The following is a 19205-nucleotide window of genomic DNA, read 5'->3' on the forward strand; positions in this document are numbered from 1 at the left end:
TCAAAAGTAATCAACTGCAAAATTAATTAATAAAATGAAGCACTGCAGCGCTCGTGTCTCCGCAGTCGCCAGTACAAGGCCATGGGCGTTCATCAGCAGACGCCAGCGGCCAGACGGATGTAGGAAACGCCACAGCGCTAGTTGATCACGGAACGCCGCGCCAAATACGCCCGTCTAACACAAAATAAAAAAAACGAAATTCGAAATTCAAATATTTTATTTTTATAAAGTGCCAGTGAGTTAATAACAGACGTTATTTTGTGTATAAAAATAATTATTAGTATTGTTTATATAAAACAATCATACAATTCAAGGTGAACTTTGTAATGATGGTGCAAAAAATGAAAACGCAAATGTCGAATTTAAGCGATGTTTACTATTTTATGAATTGATATAAACACGATAACGAACATTCTGGTCGTACGTTTTGACTAAAAATAAACGTACAAACTACAATGCATCAATTTGATATAATTAAACCGTATGTAAATAGATCAGTGACCGAATGAGTGAACACTGGGAACGAATGGATACTCAAATGAACACTTGTACAAACATTAGGACGTGTTTATATTTTTAAATACTTACATTAGTTGTTGTTCAAAGTTTAAAATCGTGATTTCGTGAAAGAGTGAATTCTTTTTAAATATTTCAAATGCGCAGCAAATAAAATGGTTTATTAGAAGTGTTTTATTTTTTCGTGGAAATCAGCGACCTAAATACCAAAGTTATTTTCAAAAACCGCTTCGTTCGTGTAATATAAATGAGAAGGTATGTCGTGTACGTCTGTAATGAATGGCCAATTAAGATAAAAATCTAGTCTGCCCTTGAACGAATACTTTTCTACAGAACATAATATTGACAATACATACATAAATACATTGTTTACTATGTCGTGGGAAAAATAACGAATGTTGGTATATTAGAATAATATTTTTTTTAAGGTTGGTATAGAGAACTTTATTGTATATATTGAAAGTATTAATTTTCATATTTTTTAAATTAGCTAGCCATTATTTCGAATTAATAATTGAATTCCATTGTTTTTTAAGAGCCTTGCCCTAAGAAGATTATTAAATTCAACTAATTATGATGATAATAATATTTTTCCCAAAGACAATTTGCAGTAATATTATTGGCTCTACAAAAACAAAATATATTGTATAAGACATTTCTATACATTTTTTTGCTATATAATTTGTCAACTTATCGACTGTTTTATCTTTTTTTCTATGTGAGTTTTTCCTCGCACTGACTTGCATGACATTCTTAGGGTTTTTGGGTCAATTCTTCCAACGGGGGTTATTATAGATAACAGACCTAGCCGGGACACAGCACAATAGGGTATTTGACTTCTTTTTGTAACTTTTATAAAATTTGTACGTCATATAAATTCTAAATCTGAAGAAATCATTGAAATCTGGTGAAGAATCTACAAGTTATAAGCCATTGAAATTTGGTAGTGGGGTGAGTGAAAAAACTGAAAAGAGACGAATACTTAGATGTGACGTCAGCGGACATTACGATGCGTGCGAAAAAGAAATAGAGCGATATCCCCACTCCACGACCACTACTGCACGTAGCAATATTTGAATTTTGAATTATTGCTTCATTTCTTATCGAATTTTAATGCTGTTTTCAAATAGGATTTTTATTTTGTACTAATTGCTGTTACATACAAAAAATGCACGAAATCATAATCAAACACTTTATTCGCAGACAATATCAGCCCACAGAATTAGTTTAATAAAAACCACTTCAGGCCAACCTTTTCAGAATGCATGGAGTATTGATGAGGTGATAATGCGGTGGTAAATAAACCTATATATCAGTCCGTTAAATTGAATTGATAAGGGATATCTAGAAAGGTACTAGCATTGGTTGCGTATCTAAATATCAGTGGCGGTCTTAACCAGGCCACGAGGTTCAGGGCTTTGGATATTTTCGAGTTCTTTTGTGCCTCTTGCCAGCGCGAACCCGGGCAAGAGCGTAAAAAATCCCCATTTTAACAATGTCGTCGGTAAGATGCTTAGGATGTGTTGGTAAACTGGCTGAGGACTTAAAAATAAGGTTTAAAATCGCGCGAAGACCTTTGTCTAAGCGCGAGGTCCTTTAAACGCGAAGATCCGAGGATGATGCACTCTCTAGCCCGCCTCCCCCTTCAAGGCTGTCATTCTTAAGAACTTTACGCTTTTCGGATATAAATGAGTTTAAGTTAATTCATTGTCTATTTAGATGCCAAGTTCATAAACGATCGAAGCAAGTAAAGAATCTACCAATCTTTCAAATAATCCTACTGATCTCTGTATACGCACCAAGAAACTCAGACGTAGGTCCTATTATTTGTAGATTTTTTAGATTTTCATGTTACTTATAATTCATCCATGCATCCATAGGAAGTGTTGCTAGTAGTTCTGCCTTTATTCCATAAAAATCAGCTCGGGAAAAACGTCTATAATATAACCTAGAAAATATCTTTATCAGCACGTTACAGTCCACTGCTGGACATAGGCCTAGGTACGCCACAGAACCCGGTCTGGTATTGTATATTCATCTAAATTCCTAAAGAAAATCTTGACCGGCAAAATTATATGTTAAATTTGCGTTATCCTACCAATGACCATGACCGGCTGAAACTATGGAAACAAATATATTAGGATAACATATCTTAATATATAGTCGTAAAATGAGTAGGGCAGTCGCCACGATTCTGCCGCTCGACCCAACGTAAAACACACCCTATACATTTATAAATAAAGTCACAATTCCCGTAACACCATACTTTTCAATTGACACGAAAATGCGTGTAATATGAATATTTTGTGTCATAGCGTTATTCCACTTATATATACATCCCACGGCCGATGTCAACAGAAATAGACTGGAGATATAATTGTAAATCAACTGATGGAAGTCCATATGTAGAATTGATGTATCTTATTATCATTAGAACGGTTTACAAACCACATTCAAGCATATTTGTACCTATATGTTGTGGCGGGTACTCTTTATGAAAATTGCACCTTTCACCACTGTTGTCTCGTCCTATCTTTCTGCTTTTCAGTAAGAGACAAAATACAGGCCGGCATAATTATATCGACTGGCGAGGCATAGCCATCTCTCATCCATCAATGTTCTATCTGGACGGCATTCCACTTACTGTCAGGTGCAGTGGATTCATGTTTCCATCCCCTTTAAAAGGCATCGGTTCAATATATTCGTAGGGCGTTTAACGTATAGTGGGGTTGAACATTGGGTCGATCTATTACAATATCGTTTACCACATAGTTGGGGCGACACGCTTCATTGCCTATCTCGAACGGATTAATGTATTTTTGATTCATATGTTCTTCTCTAAGAGCGTAGACAGAAATGCAACATGTCCATCTATTTGGCACTGAGTTTTGGTGTCGATATGCTAACTCATGGCGTATTTTTCGCCATGTCAGTTATTCAATTCAATCTTGTAAATATGTATGCTTTACGAATAATTGAATGATAAAATATCGACCTGAAGATCTGTTTCACGACCATCCATGTTATTACTACTTCTTATTGAGGATATTTTTAATGGTCTAAACTTTGGCTATCCCATCGCTGGGTAACAGATCTTATCGTCATCCCATATTTAAGCGAAATAAGTATTAATTAGTATATACTATCTTACAGTCATAAACACAACGAGAAATCATATATTCAAGTATAAATATCAATCAAGTATTTTCCTCAAGAAAAAAAAGCTATTGTGTTTTGTTAATAATGTGTATATTTTGTGATTTCCAGCAAAGCCATGCCGTTGCCGTTGATGCGAAGATGCTGCGTGTGCCTCTCCTTGGAGTCTGGGTGTGTCATACTGTGCGTGTTGTCCACTGTGAGTATATCTAGAAAATAACGCGAACCTTATTTTGTGCCTAGATTACACCATGAGGAAGGCGAAAGCTAAATTTAAAAAATTACTCCTTTCAATCATCCTGACTTTAGATTATAATATATTTAATTCTTTTATATTTCGTTTTCTGCTTTTATGATATCTTATTGTTTTTCAATGTTGAATTTTAAGAAAAATATTTTTAGGTCTTTGAAATTAAAATCGTGGTCATCAATCAAAAATAATGTAATTTCGGTAAAGTATTATTAATCAATCCGTATAAAATTTATTACTTATTACGCAGCACTATATTTTACATCTATTAAATCATAATATTTTTATTTATCTCTGGTCTAGAAACCAAAACATAAAATTCAGTAAAGTCCTATTAATCAATCTTTAAAATGCTTCCTATTTAGAACATATCACATTAATATTTCATGTCTAAATTATAATATTTTTGAGACACAAAATCCCAAAGGAACCGATACTTATAATAAAAATACTTGAATACTAATACATTACGAAAACGGAATAATAAAGGTGTAAGTAATTTATATTCTGCTATAATTCTCCCCAAGTATCCGAAAAACTTTGTTTATCGTAACTAGGCAGTGCGGTGGCGCCATTGGCATCAATAACTTAAGACAGGGATGGATTTTGAAGGACTATGTGTGGGAATAAACCTCACAATATAAGATAAAGAAAATTTGTAGAAGTAACTATTTTACGGCTTCTCTTTGAGTACTTAAATGTTATTCGTCATATAAATGTATAAGCCGATCAAATACAGAAGTCTATTTTTTGCACCCGAATAAATGTTAATAAAAATTAAAATGAAGTACTGCTACTAACTAAGCTGTTTAATATGATAACTTTCAAATAAAGTTTACTTAAAACTTGTAAAACAGTCCCATACTGTCGCAGTTAGAGACATCAATTAACTGTAATGATCATTAGGCATTTTTTAAATTATATTATTTCTTTATTGTGAATTTAAAATTTATTGCAGGTACTCTTTTATTACATTTTCATGTTTTCAACATCTGGATCTCGGTGGCGTATTTGTATTACGGTACAACCTTTACTAAATGATAAATATTCCGACTTTTAATTTAGATTAATTAATACCACAAAAAGGAAGGAGTAAAAAAAGTTTTTAAATCAATTACGAATATTAATTTTTCTCTCACTCCTGGATTTAATTCAGCAGTCATTGAACTAATCCAAGAATATCTTCCGATTCAGGGAAAATGTACCAAAATTATGTTTGTTATTAAATAAAATTGTTCTAAAATGATGTTTCTTGATATGAAATAAACCTTCTATAATTATATCTTCGTTGCCATATCCGCTTCTGCCAAAATAATAATATAAGTGACATGACGTCTTACCACTTTAACTTTTGTTATATTCATACTAATTCCATTGAATGCCTATACCAAATTCAGGGAAAGGAAACAATATTATGTAAGAATGTGTTAAATATTTCAAAATTTATTTAAATTAAACTTTTACAGAAGAAAACACTTATTAAAGAATATATTTAGGCTGTTTATTATTCTAATATGAAGAATGAAGTTACCTATACACAAATCATGTGAATATTGTATGAATATGTAATCATCTGCGATGTTATGATGCCGCAAAATATAAGTCTAGAGCAATAAAATAAATTTCTCTATAATCACTCACTAACTGATACCACAATTTGAATAAATTGAACTAAATTTATATTTCGCATACAAACTATATATCGTAGATGAACACTATAAGGGAAATATTCAACTTTCTTTATATAAGGTTAGTATTGGAAACATCCAGCGGGCAGAACGGTTATTAAATCAAGCAATTATTTTACAGTTATTAATGTAGGTAATTAATATATTTGTACTAAGACAAGGAAAACGCACGTTAATATTTTAAAATCTTAGTTCTACAATTATTTTGACGTCATTCACTTATCCAATTATTACCAATTAGTTGGATTGTTTTTGTTATTTATTTTACCTTGTGCATGTTATTTATCTCGATATTATTTCGTAACACATGCATTTATGAATGGTGTATTTATCATTTAGTCACTCCTTACAGGTTTCATTCGCACGTTAGATATATCTGCGACAATATTATTGGTAAAGCCAGTATCACTAGGTATTCGACGATAGCCAATTTTATAGTTTAAACATAGTGACTTTTATACAGGTACTAGTAAACTGACTGTTGCTTTAACTTATTTTTTAAATAACTGTTGATAGTAACTATTTGACCGAATTGCCGTATACGAAACTGATCATTAGTTTACAGTTACTAGAATATTGAATGAATTCATAATCATAGTTGTAGTATGAACCGTATAACAAGGTTATAAAACAAGATACAAGAAACGTATGTAATACCCTTTAAATTATATCGAGCAAAAACACAACTATTCATTTAGAATAAACTGATTATAGTTTCATGTGTTGTTTTAACCGTACATATATCTTCCGATATGCAACTACTTCAGTTATAGTTCGCCATAGCCCATATGTTAGTGAAAAAGTTTAAAAAATTGTCTATGAGCCCTAGACAATATCTATGTATATCTACGTATTGACCGTTTAGTCTTTCTCTCACTAGAATATTAATATGAGGGTATAGCTCTATAAGTGATTGAGTTGTCATTAATGTCTATCATTTCCACTAATTACAAGAAAACAATAAGACTCCCCATATGATAAACTGAATCCGTACCGAACCAACTACTTTGTTAACAATCTCCACTTAATTTGTAAGCAAACAACCCTAATCTTGTTTTCTAACATAGCCATTATTTACCCAGTATATAAGTAACGTAACGAAGAGACATTTTGCTAGTAAATATCGGACTTTAACACCTTGTATACGCCGGTCGCTATCCGGGCGGATATGAAATATATCCTACCACCAGCAAACCTAGTAAAGAAATAAAAAATTATAGTAGTAAATAACACAGCTGTTCAAAGGTAGTTGACCCAGTAATTCTATTGTTCCACATTTTCTCAGACGTGCGTAATTCTAATAAATTCAAATGGACGGAGACGTGACGCGCGTGCCGTCTGCAAAGCATGCACATGTAGCCGTATAAATATGCTTAATATGGGGAATATGGACATTATGAGACGCGCCTGTTCACATCGTAGGGAATGCTACTCCTCAAGTATAATCAGAGGATTGTGCTTAATATGAGACCGGCGCCAGTTATAAATAAAATAAATAAAAAACATACCTATACAACATACCTATTGCAACACAAATACAATGATAACCAATTATAATGACATTGATGGGACCACCTTATCCTTACGACATATCCGATATTCGTTTTAAACGATATACGTTTTTATACATGTTTTTTTATTGCTTTGAATGATGATACGAGCTTGTCGTACGCCTGATGGTAAGCGATACAACCGCCTATAAACAGTAAAAACACCATCCAACACCTTGAATAACAACGTATTGTTCACATTCTATTGCGCCCGCCATCCTTTCCGCTCGCCGACCTATGTCCAGTGGTTACACTGGCTACAATGTATTTATAAAGATCTTCTCATTTAGTCCTTATAAACTGTCTCGTTATAACCTGTTTTTAACGTAATAAAAATAAACATTATTTATCATTCCAGTTGGCATGCTTAGCGAACATAATTGCGGGGGCGTGGAACCTGCCGCGGCACAGGGAGCGAGAGCCGGAAGACAACCTCATCTCCATGAGCATGGTGATGTTCTCATCGCTGTCCGCCATATGCAACGTTGTGGCGCTGGTTGGCATCTGTCTCGTGAGTGTCTTAATAATCATACTAAGTTTACCTCGAATGTCACTTATTTTCCCATTTAAAATATTGTTGTGAGCAAAGGTGTTAGCGTGGTGCATTTATCGCGCCATCTCTTTCTGACGAGCAGTCTTATGGCCGTTGACGCTCAGTGACGTCACAGTTTGCTATTACTGTTATTTGACAGCTATCTCTTCCGCCAAATTTCAAATATTTTTAAGTTACTAGGTGTTGGCCAGTGGTCAAAATTTAACCGTCAAATTTATTATTTATTTTTCTGCACTCGTTATCTATTATGAACTTTAACGATACCAAATCTCACACACTTTCTTGCGCGCAATTTGCTTAAGAAGGTATACAACGTTTTCTCTTCGCGTATTAATATATAGATGTTTCACATTATGATTATATTTTACATTCAGTAAGACTAAAGACATTTAAGACTATAGATAATTAATCTCTTCAGTTTTTGTAATGCATATTATATAAAATTATAAACTTTCAGCACTCCTTCTCCATATAAAATTTAACAAAATTTCATACTTTGTCCGCGTTATCTTTGTAAAAAGGGGCATATACTTTTGCTTCACATATTTATACATACTTAGAATTATTATTTAATTGCTTTTGAAAATTCCTTTATCGTTACGTATTGGATAACATACATTTTTGATAATTATATTTTTTTTTTTAATCTGCCACCCTATTATAGAAGCTTATTTTTTCAGAAGCGGTCCAGCAAACTGCAGTTATCCATAGTGTTTAACTCGATGTTCATCCTGTGTATCTTCGTAGTGGCTATCGTGTCTTGCGTCTTCAGGATGGAAGAGTTCCTCAAAGTGCCGGGGAACATCGCCTTAGTCATTATTGCTTTGGTGGCCGGTGCGCGTGAGTATCAATTTGTACAGAAATTTTATTTTAAATTAATTACTTGTTGGCAGTAGCAGTTATAGTTATTTTTAGTTTGATATTTTTATACCATACTGCACCCTGTGAATGAAATAGGGTTCAGATAGAATGTCGACTGATGAGAGATGATTACCCCGCATTAGTCGACACAATTTGTTTGTTCTTTTGGATTTTACTGAAGCTGTGCCTTCTACATTTCATGAAGAAACTTCCTTTTAAAGTTTATTGTAATTTAGAAATCTGACTACCTCTGTTGTACTGAAGTAGAACTAACAAGCTGAGCTCTTAGATTCAGTCTCCAGGTGAAGTCTTTTTTTCTGCTTACCAGTCTGCTATCTGAAATAATGCTTAGTCAATAACAACAGCCACACTCCCTACTACCTGACACCTAATATAGCAAAATGTTGTTGTTACACCTCTACCTACACTTGAAAGGGCAGAAGCGTGATGTTATTAAACTTATTTTGTTTCAGTGTACTCCCTGTATTACTTGACGATGATCAACAGCTTCTACAGGATTATGAAGATGACGTACGGAGATAGCGCTATACCTATTTGAAATGCTGTATTTATTGTGGTTTTACAATGTATGGTAAAACCTCTGTATTGATTAAACAGATTTTGATAACGTTTTGCGTAGAGTAGAGCAAGATAGAGATCGCAAGGTGATGAAAATTTTGAAGACCGTTTTGTCCCAACTAGCCAGTACATGTATTTTTAGTTATTTGTTAAAGGGCTATTCTTTATCCCGGGCATTGTTCCAATTTTTTAAAGCAGAATTTTTATAAAAATCAAATTCACACACTCATTCATTGTGATATGTTTACGAAGCAGGTCACTGCTTTGTTAATATTATGCTAAAAATTTATAAGTCAATTGCATCGGTCAAAAAAATATATGTAAAAAAACTATACTGCCAGTGTTCTTTCTGTTTCTTGCTTATATCAATCAAAAAGATATGAATGGACTGAGTTCTAAATTATTTATTAACATGTTAATCAAATATCGGTGTGTTGCTTTTGTGAAGTGAAACATGCATTGTATACAATGTTGCCAATAAAAATTGAGTTATATTTAGTCTATGGTTTTATTTCAAAGGGAAGCTTATGCAAAAATTCTTCTTCCTTTACATGATTCCAGATTTTTTATGTAGTACCTATATTTAAATATCTATTTTAATACCTGAATGAACATGAACGAAATGTACCTGAATGAAATGAACGTTGTATGTGGGTAAAGGACTCCTGATGATGAAGAAATTGTTAAACTGGAAACTACTCAACAATACCAATCAACTATTGTTTAGTTTCGCAATTGAGTCGCAGCAAACGTCAGTTTCATAGAGAAATACAAAAAAGAATTACCGCCAATTTGCAGCCGCCATTTTGTTTCAATTTGACAACCACTGCTCATTAAGTGAATCAACACTAGGCTCAGTATTTCTAAGGGAATAAAAGAATTAAAAATGAAATCCAGTTTTGTCTATAACGTCATTTTATTATTTAAATAATGCGTTTAACAAAGCGTTGTACAACTGTCACAGACATCAAAATATTTCTTTAAAATTAATGTCAATCGCCATAAACAATCGTAACATTTAAAGCGTATATAATTGATCGATAGTTTGCACACAAAATGCAGATCCACTCACAAATTCACATATTAGACTAAATATTGCGTAATTTAATTTAATTTATTTTTATTAAATTAAGACGCAAAACAGATTACAATTAAAAACTATAACTAAATATAAAATATACAGACATAAAACTAGATTGTATTCCTAAACATCGCGCCCTTATACTAGTTAATTATTTAAAGTGCGGACTAAGATAAATTAAAACTATTGAGTAGTGTATAGAGAAAAAAAATTGGAACAATTGGTAATTTAATTATTCTACTAGCTTTTAACTTGTTATTGCTTATATTTTTACTACAGTTTTGCATAATGATTTCTTATGTTTACGCGAATGTTAGACATGGAAATATAACTATTTTACAGATTCTATCACGGTTTATATAATCATTTTTCCCAATGTTTCGAAGACTTTGCAGCCTTCGTGGTCCGAGTCCGCCCCGCGACCATGAAGGCTGCAGTCTTCGAAACGTCAAAAGAAAATTATTATATAAAAAAAATGCTATAGAGTCCATGAAAAATGTAGTTTTGCGGTTAATAAACCTATAACAAAAAAGTTCCATTTCATGTTTCAAACTTAAATACTATCAGACCTTTGATAGAACGCAAAGTTTATAATATAATAATATATACCAGACGGATCTTCACACAGAAATGCTGTTGAATAAAATAATATTGCAATATTGTCATGTTCGTGTCTAATAGTAACTTTATACCAATTTTAAAGATCTCAATAACGGACGGTAAATACTCCAAAGCCCATATACATGGTTTCTAGGAATTGGACGAAAGCCATTAGGACGTTTATGAATTCCAGTTATTAGTCATGTATTCTAATCATTATAGGATTCTGCCTTTAAAGGTTCTAAAAATTATAATGAAAGATGAATTATGGATTAATATTCGTTGTTACAAGAAGTACGTCCATGTGAAATATTAGCATTATTTACCATGTACAATATTTCCTGATTTCTCTACCTTATGTCTTTCCTGGAGTTTCGCTTAAAATATAAAGACTTGCGTCAAAATGTTCAGCCTTTTAAATAATGCGAGAAGAAATTAACACAAGTTTTACTATATTTATTAATCAATATGAAGTTGTGAGTGGATCTTGTATTCAAATACATAATATAAAACATATTACCTAATAAATATCTAATATAGGTACATTCGTATAGGGAAGGTAAAGATAAAGGTATAAATGTCAGTAAATAGAAAGATATATTACGAAAGACCTCTCCGGTCGATTCAAATGAGTAAATGGCAAGGGTTGATTGATATTTCGTAGAAGCGATCAGGGCGATTACAAAAATATAAAAAAAAATATGCTTCATAAAATTGGCAGTGGCGTGACGAAATCTTACAATTAAACAATAATTCTGTATAATGATAAAGTAATTAATTATAACATTAAAAAAATATAACGAAATATAGTTAAAAATAATTATATTTATAAAGCAATTGCACTAAAGTGTTCAAGTTTGGTGAACCATTCGTCTTAGTGTTAACTTTTGACTTCGTGAATTAAATTTTATTTTCAATTATTTGCAATTAAACCGTGGCGAAGTAATCATGATTTAAGGGCAACCTCAGCGATTTGTATACGCCCATCTGCGCATGCGTCAAAATATCAAAAACATATTTCAATTAAAGTCTAGTATCACCTGTGTCTCGTCTCATGTGTGACGTCAATACTAATTCAAAAATGGCTCACCAACCAAATAGAATAAACGACCTCATCGCTCCTAAAAAACTAGAAACAGATGGACAGTTGGACACATTGAACTATCAGCTAATTAAAGCAAAGGACGTCTTATTGTCGTTATTTATGTAGTACGTAATCTACACACATCTCAATACACATACTAAATTACATTCACAATATTGGGTATAACTTTGGTATAGTAGGAAGGTTTTATTATAGTTTTTTGTTTTTAAGCAAATTTGATACATAAACTCTATATTAAATATGTAAATATAACAAAAATGGACTTGGTATAAGTGTAACAAGCATAGTGGTTTTTTAAACCTTCATACTTTTAGTTGCCGAATAACTTTGGCAGGTTCTTCAGAAACGGTAAAAAAATTTGACCCTTGGTTTTTCATTTCTTTTTGCTCCAGGTTAAAAACCTTAGTAAGATAAAGAAACACTTGAAAGCCTATAAAATTTTAAAATAATCGCAAAATCGTTTAATGAAAAAATATAAAAAAAAATGATTCAATTGCATCATATCACTACATATTATTAAATGTAATAAAAATAAAAATGAAACGAAAAAATATGGTTGTATAATTTTCACTGCAACACAAAAACAAAAACATGGATGGCGGGCCTTGTTAGGGACCGGGCTATCTTCGCTCTCACAACCCTAAACTATTCCAAAGTCATGCCACGTGTAACTATGCTATTTCTGAGTTACCATAAACGTTATTACATCTGAAATCTGAATATAATATCATAGAATATAGAAAAAATATTAACAAATAAAATATATTTATTTTACAAATTTTCGTAAATTATATTTTGTGACATATCAATTATTTATCGAGTTTGGTCATATTTATAATCAAAAAGGTACGAAATATATGAATAGTAAAGTTTCAGTAAATATTGTGTTAGGATATACGTGGATATAAATACAATGATATGCACGTACGTCTATCACAAGCAATATAAATATTCAAGCTCTTGGAAGTTACTAGAAAATATTAACCTTTTCAAAACAGATGAATTATTAAGTGTGTTTACTGTGCTTCAAACTGGCCAGCATAATTCTGACGACTGGCCTGGCATAATCATTTCTCATAAGCTAACGACCTTTTGCAACTCGACAGTTGCTGTTCAGTCACTTTGCTGTGCCCAAAATATGGCTACATATCTATTAAGGAATTCCAAGTTTTAACCCAGTAATAAACAAGAACGGTATCCAAGGAAATCCAAGTTTTAACCCAGTAGTAAACAAGAACGATCTCCATATTTGAAAAGATTAACATTTTCACGAGTAGGAAATAGTTGTATTCTACATTTAGCCCTGTTTAACCAGCAAACCTAAATCGATTGAATTGAAGCTCAGTAGATAGGATCACAATTTTAAAATGTAGAACGTCAATTAGTGTGGCATATACGTTAACAGATTCCAGTCTAAAAACAGGAATCAAAGATCTGCAGAACTAATGAATAGCCGACATGCCTGAGATTCATATCTGGGATGAACAGTAAGCTATCCAAGGTCCTTCCTCCCAGATAAACGGCGCTAACCTAATTATTCGATCTCGAAATTATATTGAGAATAATTTAAACTGATTTTGAAAAAAGCAACACTATAATGTCTTGCCCTTTCTTCTTTGGTGAGAACTGCTTTCCGAACTGTTGGTAAAGTTAATATTGACGGAATCTAAATAATGTATAACATTTTACGGGTTCAAATAAATTGTTTCATTTCATTTTAAAATATCATACTTCTCCAATGCGTTATCTCTGCTTGTTTAAGAATTTTATAATATGGATATTGTGTAATTTTCATAATGAAAATGCCACGAAAATTGTTGATTGTATGCATCTCCTAAAATACATATCATTTAAATTTGAAACCAACACTATTAGACAGACAATTTAATAAGGAATATTTTAGTGATTTAAATTTTTTAAAAAGATCTTAAACTGATTAAAAAAAAATCATATTTTTGTGTATTCCCGCCGTAAGGGTTTAAAACGAATGCTCAAGGCTGTTTACTGGAAGGAAGGCTTTAAAACTTAATTCATATTATGCATTCTGAAATTTCCTTGTTTCGTCATTAGAGCATAACAAGTTTTTTATAACATTCCCTCGTGACAAACACACAAATTAATGAAAAGTATACGCTAAGGCCATTACAAGAAAATAATGATGTTCACTTATTATAACTAATGGAAGACAAATTTTAACCATTAAATCATTCGAAACAACTGAATGTACAGCTTGTGAGTTTGTTTTGCGTTTTCATTCTTAGAGGTTAAAGCTTTCTAACTACAAAATATTCTTGAATTGACAACTAAAAAATAGTTTCTTTCATGTTTTTCTATTATTGCATGCGTTTTAAAAACTATATTTGCTGGCGTAATTTATCTGTTAATATTGTCGTTAAATAAACTTGTAGCACCAAGATAATATATAACATTATATTGTGTGTCCTTTTCTCTTCGGCCAATTGGATTTGGCGTATAAAACAATAATAGATAATTGCAAAAAAGAGACAAGTTAAAAAACAAATGTTTTTGCAAAAGGTTATAACAGATATTTGATAATCTATGCTTAATATGAAATGCGCTTGTTTAATATTGTGTATTGACGAATGCATTTATTTTTATAAATGGTAACAAAAACGCAGAACAACTCACTTATAGCTCTGTAACTATCTTAAATACATACGCTTGAATGAACCAAATAAACGGCATAAGCGCAAATGTTCACAACCTGAATGTAACAAACTGTTTAGCATGTAGACACTGGCTAAACTCCTGGTTTAAGATCACTAAGGCCAGTACATCCTGGCAAGTAGGTCTTAAAATTCTGACTGATTTGTTTTTTATTGAACACTTTGATAATAGAATTTAGAATAATGCGAATAAGCCGCAAAAACTGATATAAAATAATCTTTTAACGAATTTTGAGGCAGTTATTTTATGCTAATGGCATTTAAGAGCTTCTAATGATGAACTTTAAATATAAAATCAATAAGATAATAATTTCAAGTGATGATAGGTATACCAGGAATTTAGCTAGAGCATATCATTCTACTTAACATAATTATACAGTACACATAAATATAAATACATATTATTTTAAATAACAAGCCTTTAACATTTCGGACTAGAATCTTCATAACATTCCCAGATTTGGTCCTTTTTCACATCCAACTCAAAGACACTATAATTAACAATTTTTTAATGTCAATAAATATTTGTAATCTATATTCAATAAATTATCGAAATGATTTTAATCCGGCAGCCATCTTGTCTTTTACAAAATGGCGTCCTCACTCGATACAGAATACAAAACTCACGAGATATGTATAATTCTATCTACATATCAACAATAACTATTTACTTTAATTACGTTATATATTTCAATAAAACACCAATTTATATACGTGTTTTACTAATTTAACTACCGCACATCGTAATTATTAATGTTATAAATTGTCATCAAATCTTAGGTAATTGCGTAATATTTAAGTAAAAAAAATATAAAATATATAAAGTAGATAATATTATGGACTTCGATAGATTTTCAGAAACTGTAGAAGAGTAAGTGTTAAAAAAATATATATTTGTCAATTAAATTCATATCGTAAACTGTATTATTGTATCTCTTTGTTGTCATATTTTTCTGGACAATTAACATATTATACTATAGTAGGTAAATATAAATTATTTTCAAAACAGAATAATTTTGGTTCATTAAATTTTATAAATAAATAAGCCGGTAAATACCGGTTTGTATATTATTATATTATTTTGAGAATCTAAAAAAGATTATTATTTTCTCTTACAAGCAAATACCCATTATCATCATTAGGGCCTATGCAGACGGAGTAGGTGTTACAAGCCCTGACTACAAGCGTTTTTGGTTCACCCGCTCTTTATGCTTATTACCGCATACTTTTGTATATAAATTAGGCACACACTTCTGTATCTTCTTTTCCGCAAGAGTCAGTAGCTTTAATAAAATAAACCGTCTGCATAAGATCCTAGATCGTTTTTCGCGCAGAACAAAATAGCTTCGACAAATTTTTACGTCCTAAATCAAATGTGAATAACATTATTCTAGACATAAAGATATGCCAAAAATCACATTTGAAACTGGATTATATTTTACTAAATTACGTTACACGTCAGTTACAATGTTTAAATACTAATTTATAAAGTAGCAACATGTTTAGTCAGCAAATGTGAAATGTTTAGAGAACTCCGTCTTCGTTGACCGATATCAAATAGCTCCTTATTACAACGATGTAGTAGAAGTTTTCGGCTGAAATAACAATATTTACGGTGATGAATATTTTAGCAACATTCAAATTAATTAAAAACACCTAACAACCGTCAATATCAAACGGTGCGTCGCGTCGGCACGACTATGCATCGCGTCACCACATTCATGTGAGTGTTAGGAATTAATTTGAATAAAAGTCGTTAAAAACTATCATAAGAAATTATGCGTCCTAAAATCACCCTTCGCCACAACTAGGTACCTACTATATAAAACAGTATTCGACTACTCGCAAACTAGTTCGCTGTTGAATGTTTACAGTACAGTATACAATGATTTTCGACAAAACTCCAACGCATAATGCATGTCATTCATGATTAAGTAGGTATGTAATTTCGAAGATCAGTGAAAGACAGCTAAAGGTTATCAGATTAAACTAGCTAATCAATGACTGATTTGTAAACGATATCCCTCGAACATCGATGTCAAAAAAAAATCTATCACTGTTGTTAGGTAATTAAGGATACTAATCTTTCTTTCGATCGATCGTAAAAATAGACCAATCAGCAAAAAGATTTTAAGGCATGCTTAAAAAAGACTTTCTAAAGGTCGGATCAAAAGACCGTTTCTGGTTTCTGTTCTTGATCTTTCATGTTGTTCTGTGTTACTATTCTTTATTCAAAGTCCATATTGAACAGTATATAATGCACTCACCCAAAAAGAGGATATGAGAGATGACATGCCCAGCATCCATGTAGAACAGTATCTTTAGGAACCCAATGATGAACAGCACCACGAATATGATCCAGAATATGCAGTATTTTTTTATAATACCGCATTTTTCCTGTAAATTTAGAAAGATGAATTAATAAACTTAAAGTTTTTAAGCATCAGGGGTTTATGACCTTAATTGAAACATTGCAACCATTAACAAGAATTCTAAATGTAAATAGATAAAGGGTGTAATTTGACAATTGCAAAGTATAAAACTTCCACTGGTAATTATTAACCAGACTGAAACTTGTATCTAACAATAAATTGACTGATAAAAACGCTGGAATAACTCCTATTGCTTACAAAATTTTCCACTTTTACGAAATTTTCACTCTGCTTAGCCTTTTAAGAAAACCGATTTCATTTCCACTTCAATTATAAACATTACCTTATGAACGGCATAAACGAAGACCAAATCGAGCAGGAACTTGACAAACAGCAGCACAACCAACAGCACCACGATGGCGTACACCACCGAGGTCATGGTGGTGTCCACCTCGTCGCGCTTCAGCTGCTTCTCCAGGGTCTTTAAGTCCACCGCGAATGTGATCATGATCACCGCCAGGATGAATGTTAGGAGCTGGAAGTTAAAATTCTAGGCTAAAATTGATAAATGTTAATGTGTAATTCGGTTATAAATAGGGGTGGAAATTTTCAATTAAAAATTCTATACAAATGTTTTATTATAATAATTTTCTTTGCTTTCAACAGGTCCGTCTGGAAATCTTTGGACGAGGCCTATGTTCAGGAGTAGACTTTATGTGGCTGATAATGATGATGAATATAATAATTTAATAATATTGTCCCACTGCTGGCCAAGCAAATCGGTTTAGGTCTTGCATTATCCAAGTCTATTACGAGTGAGCACACTTCACATATCTTACGAGAAATAAATTAACAGATATCATAGCTAAGAAATCTCTTTCATACATTTCGTAATACCAAAACATACCGAATTGATGATACCCATGGCGATGCATCCTGTCTTCAAGTCGAACACAAAACAAAATTTGTCCAAAACTGGAAGCTCCATACTTGCCTGAAACCAAAATACGAAAAGCAAAATTACTATTTTTAGAAGAATTACTTTATTTCTACTAGTGGAAAATCTAGGTCATAAAAGACAGATTTTCCTAGTAAATAAAAAATTGAATAACATTCATAACAGTAGCTACTTCACACTAACTAATTAATGAAATTCTGGAATTATAATACCATTTCAGCATTATACTTTGTTTAATTAATCACGTTTTCCAATGGTAATAAATTATTATCTACAATTTTACAGCGAGGTATTCTATTAATTATTAAATAACGTTAGCCCAATTTTAAGAAACTCGTTGTATACATATTATAATTCCTCTAATATCTTTTTAATATAATCTTTTATGGTAACTTACGTTGAAATAAATTCCTTTTACACTTCTCTTCTTTCCTTACTATATTAACCACAACCGCAAACGTTCTACCAAAAAGAACAACCACAAATCTTCATTCCACGCATTTCGTAATAGCTAAACTCACAACACTATCAAAAACGAGGTTCAAATTACCCATATCATGAACTAAAGATGTCGAATTACTAATAGATTCACAATATCATTGTTAAATAGACAACTTCAGGCAGTGAAGGCTACTCTGATTGAAGTCGGCACGGGTGTTAAGGGATGATGCTTTTGGCTTTTATATTTTTTTTATTTTATCCCTGCCATCACAAAGCCATACTGAATTTGATAGTCTTCTTCTTCAACTTGATATTATACTACAACAAACATTTTCACTTGAAAACGTTTGATGCCAACCATTTTGAAATTCGAATATTTTATAATTTAGTAGGTATTTAAAAGTTTTAAAATAAGAACTCTAAACCATTACACCAGGTCGCAACCTTTGCCAGATGTTTTCAAAGTTATATTTTTAAAGTATCGAAGACATGAGACTTTTCCTTTAGTTTGCCGTATGTCATTACTTTCCAGATTTCCGTCTGTATACTCACTTATTCAGAAAGGATTTTACGAGACTGCTGGAATTCTATTTCCAAGCATATCATGATATAAAGATATACTACTATACATTGTTGGCTTTGCTAGGAATTGAAGTCTTTGAAATTTTTTATAACTCATATTCGCTCTTCAGTTCTGCTCTTCTCCAACCAAGACTGATCCGACTTAATAATTTGATGGCAGATTCATATTTTTTTCCTGTAACGGCATAACTAAATAACAGTAATATGGGCTCTGCTATTTCCTGGA

General features: G+C 31.9%; 2 protein-coding genes across 2 annotated transcripts; one reads left to right on the top strand and one right to left on the bottom strand.

The window, feature by feature from the left end:
• Positions 1 to 207: 207 nt before the first annotated feature.
• Positions 208 to 9651, top strand: LOC119192449. The gene is made up of 5 exons (XM_037446270.1): positions 208 to 771; positions 3784 to 3871; positions 7519 to 7671; positions 8394 to 8553; positions 9048 to 9651. Exons 1-5 carry the CDS (start codon positions 764 to 766, stop codon positions 9131 to 9133), a joined length of 495 nt encoding a protein of 164 aa, XP_037302167.1. The 5' UTR covers positions 208 to 763; the 3' UTR covers positions 9134 to 9651.
• A 6499-nt stretch (positions 9652 to 16150) lies between these two features.
• Positions 16151 to 18568, bottom strand: LOC115447209. Its single transcript, XM_030174197.2, has 5 exons — positions 18354 to 18568; positions 17906 to 17992; positions 17342 to 17533; positions 16894 to 17023; positions 16151 to 16221 (listed from the first exon to the last, which is right to left on the bottom strand). Exons 2-5 carry the CDS (start codon positions 17984 to 17986, stop codon positions 16151 to 16153), a joined length of 474 nt encoding a protein of 157 aa, XP_030030057.1. The 5' UTR covers positions 17987 to 17992; positions 18354 to 18568.
• Between the last annotated feature and the right edge of the window lie 637 nt (positions 18569 to 19205).

The sequence above is a fragment of the Manduca sexta genome, unplaced genomic scaffold (assembly GCF_014839805.1).
Source record: "Manduca sexta isolate Smith_Timp_Sample1 unplaced genomic scaffold, JHU_Msex_v1.0 HiC_scaffold_28, whole genome shotgun sequence".
Classification (NCBI taxonomy): domain Eukaryota; kingdom Metazoa; phylum Arthropoda; class Insecta; order Lepidoptera; family Sphingidae; genus Manduca; species Manduca sexta.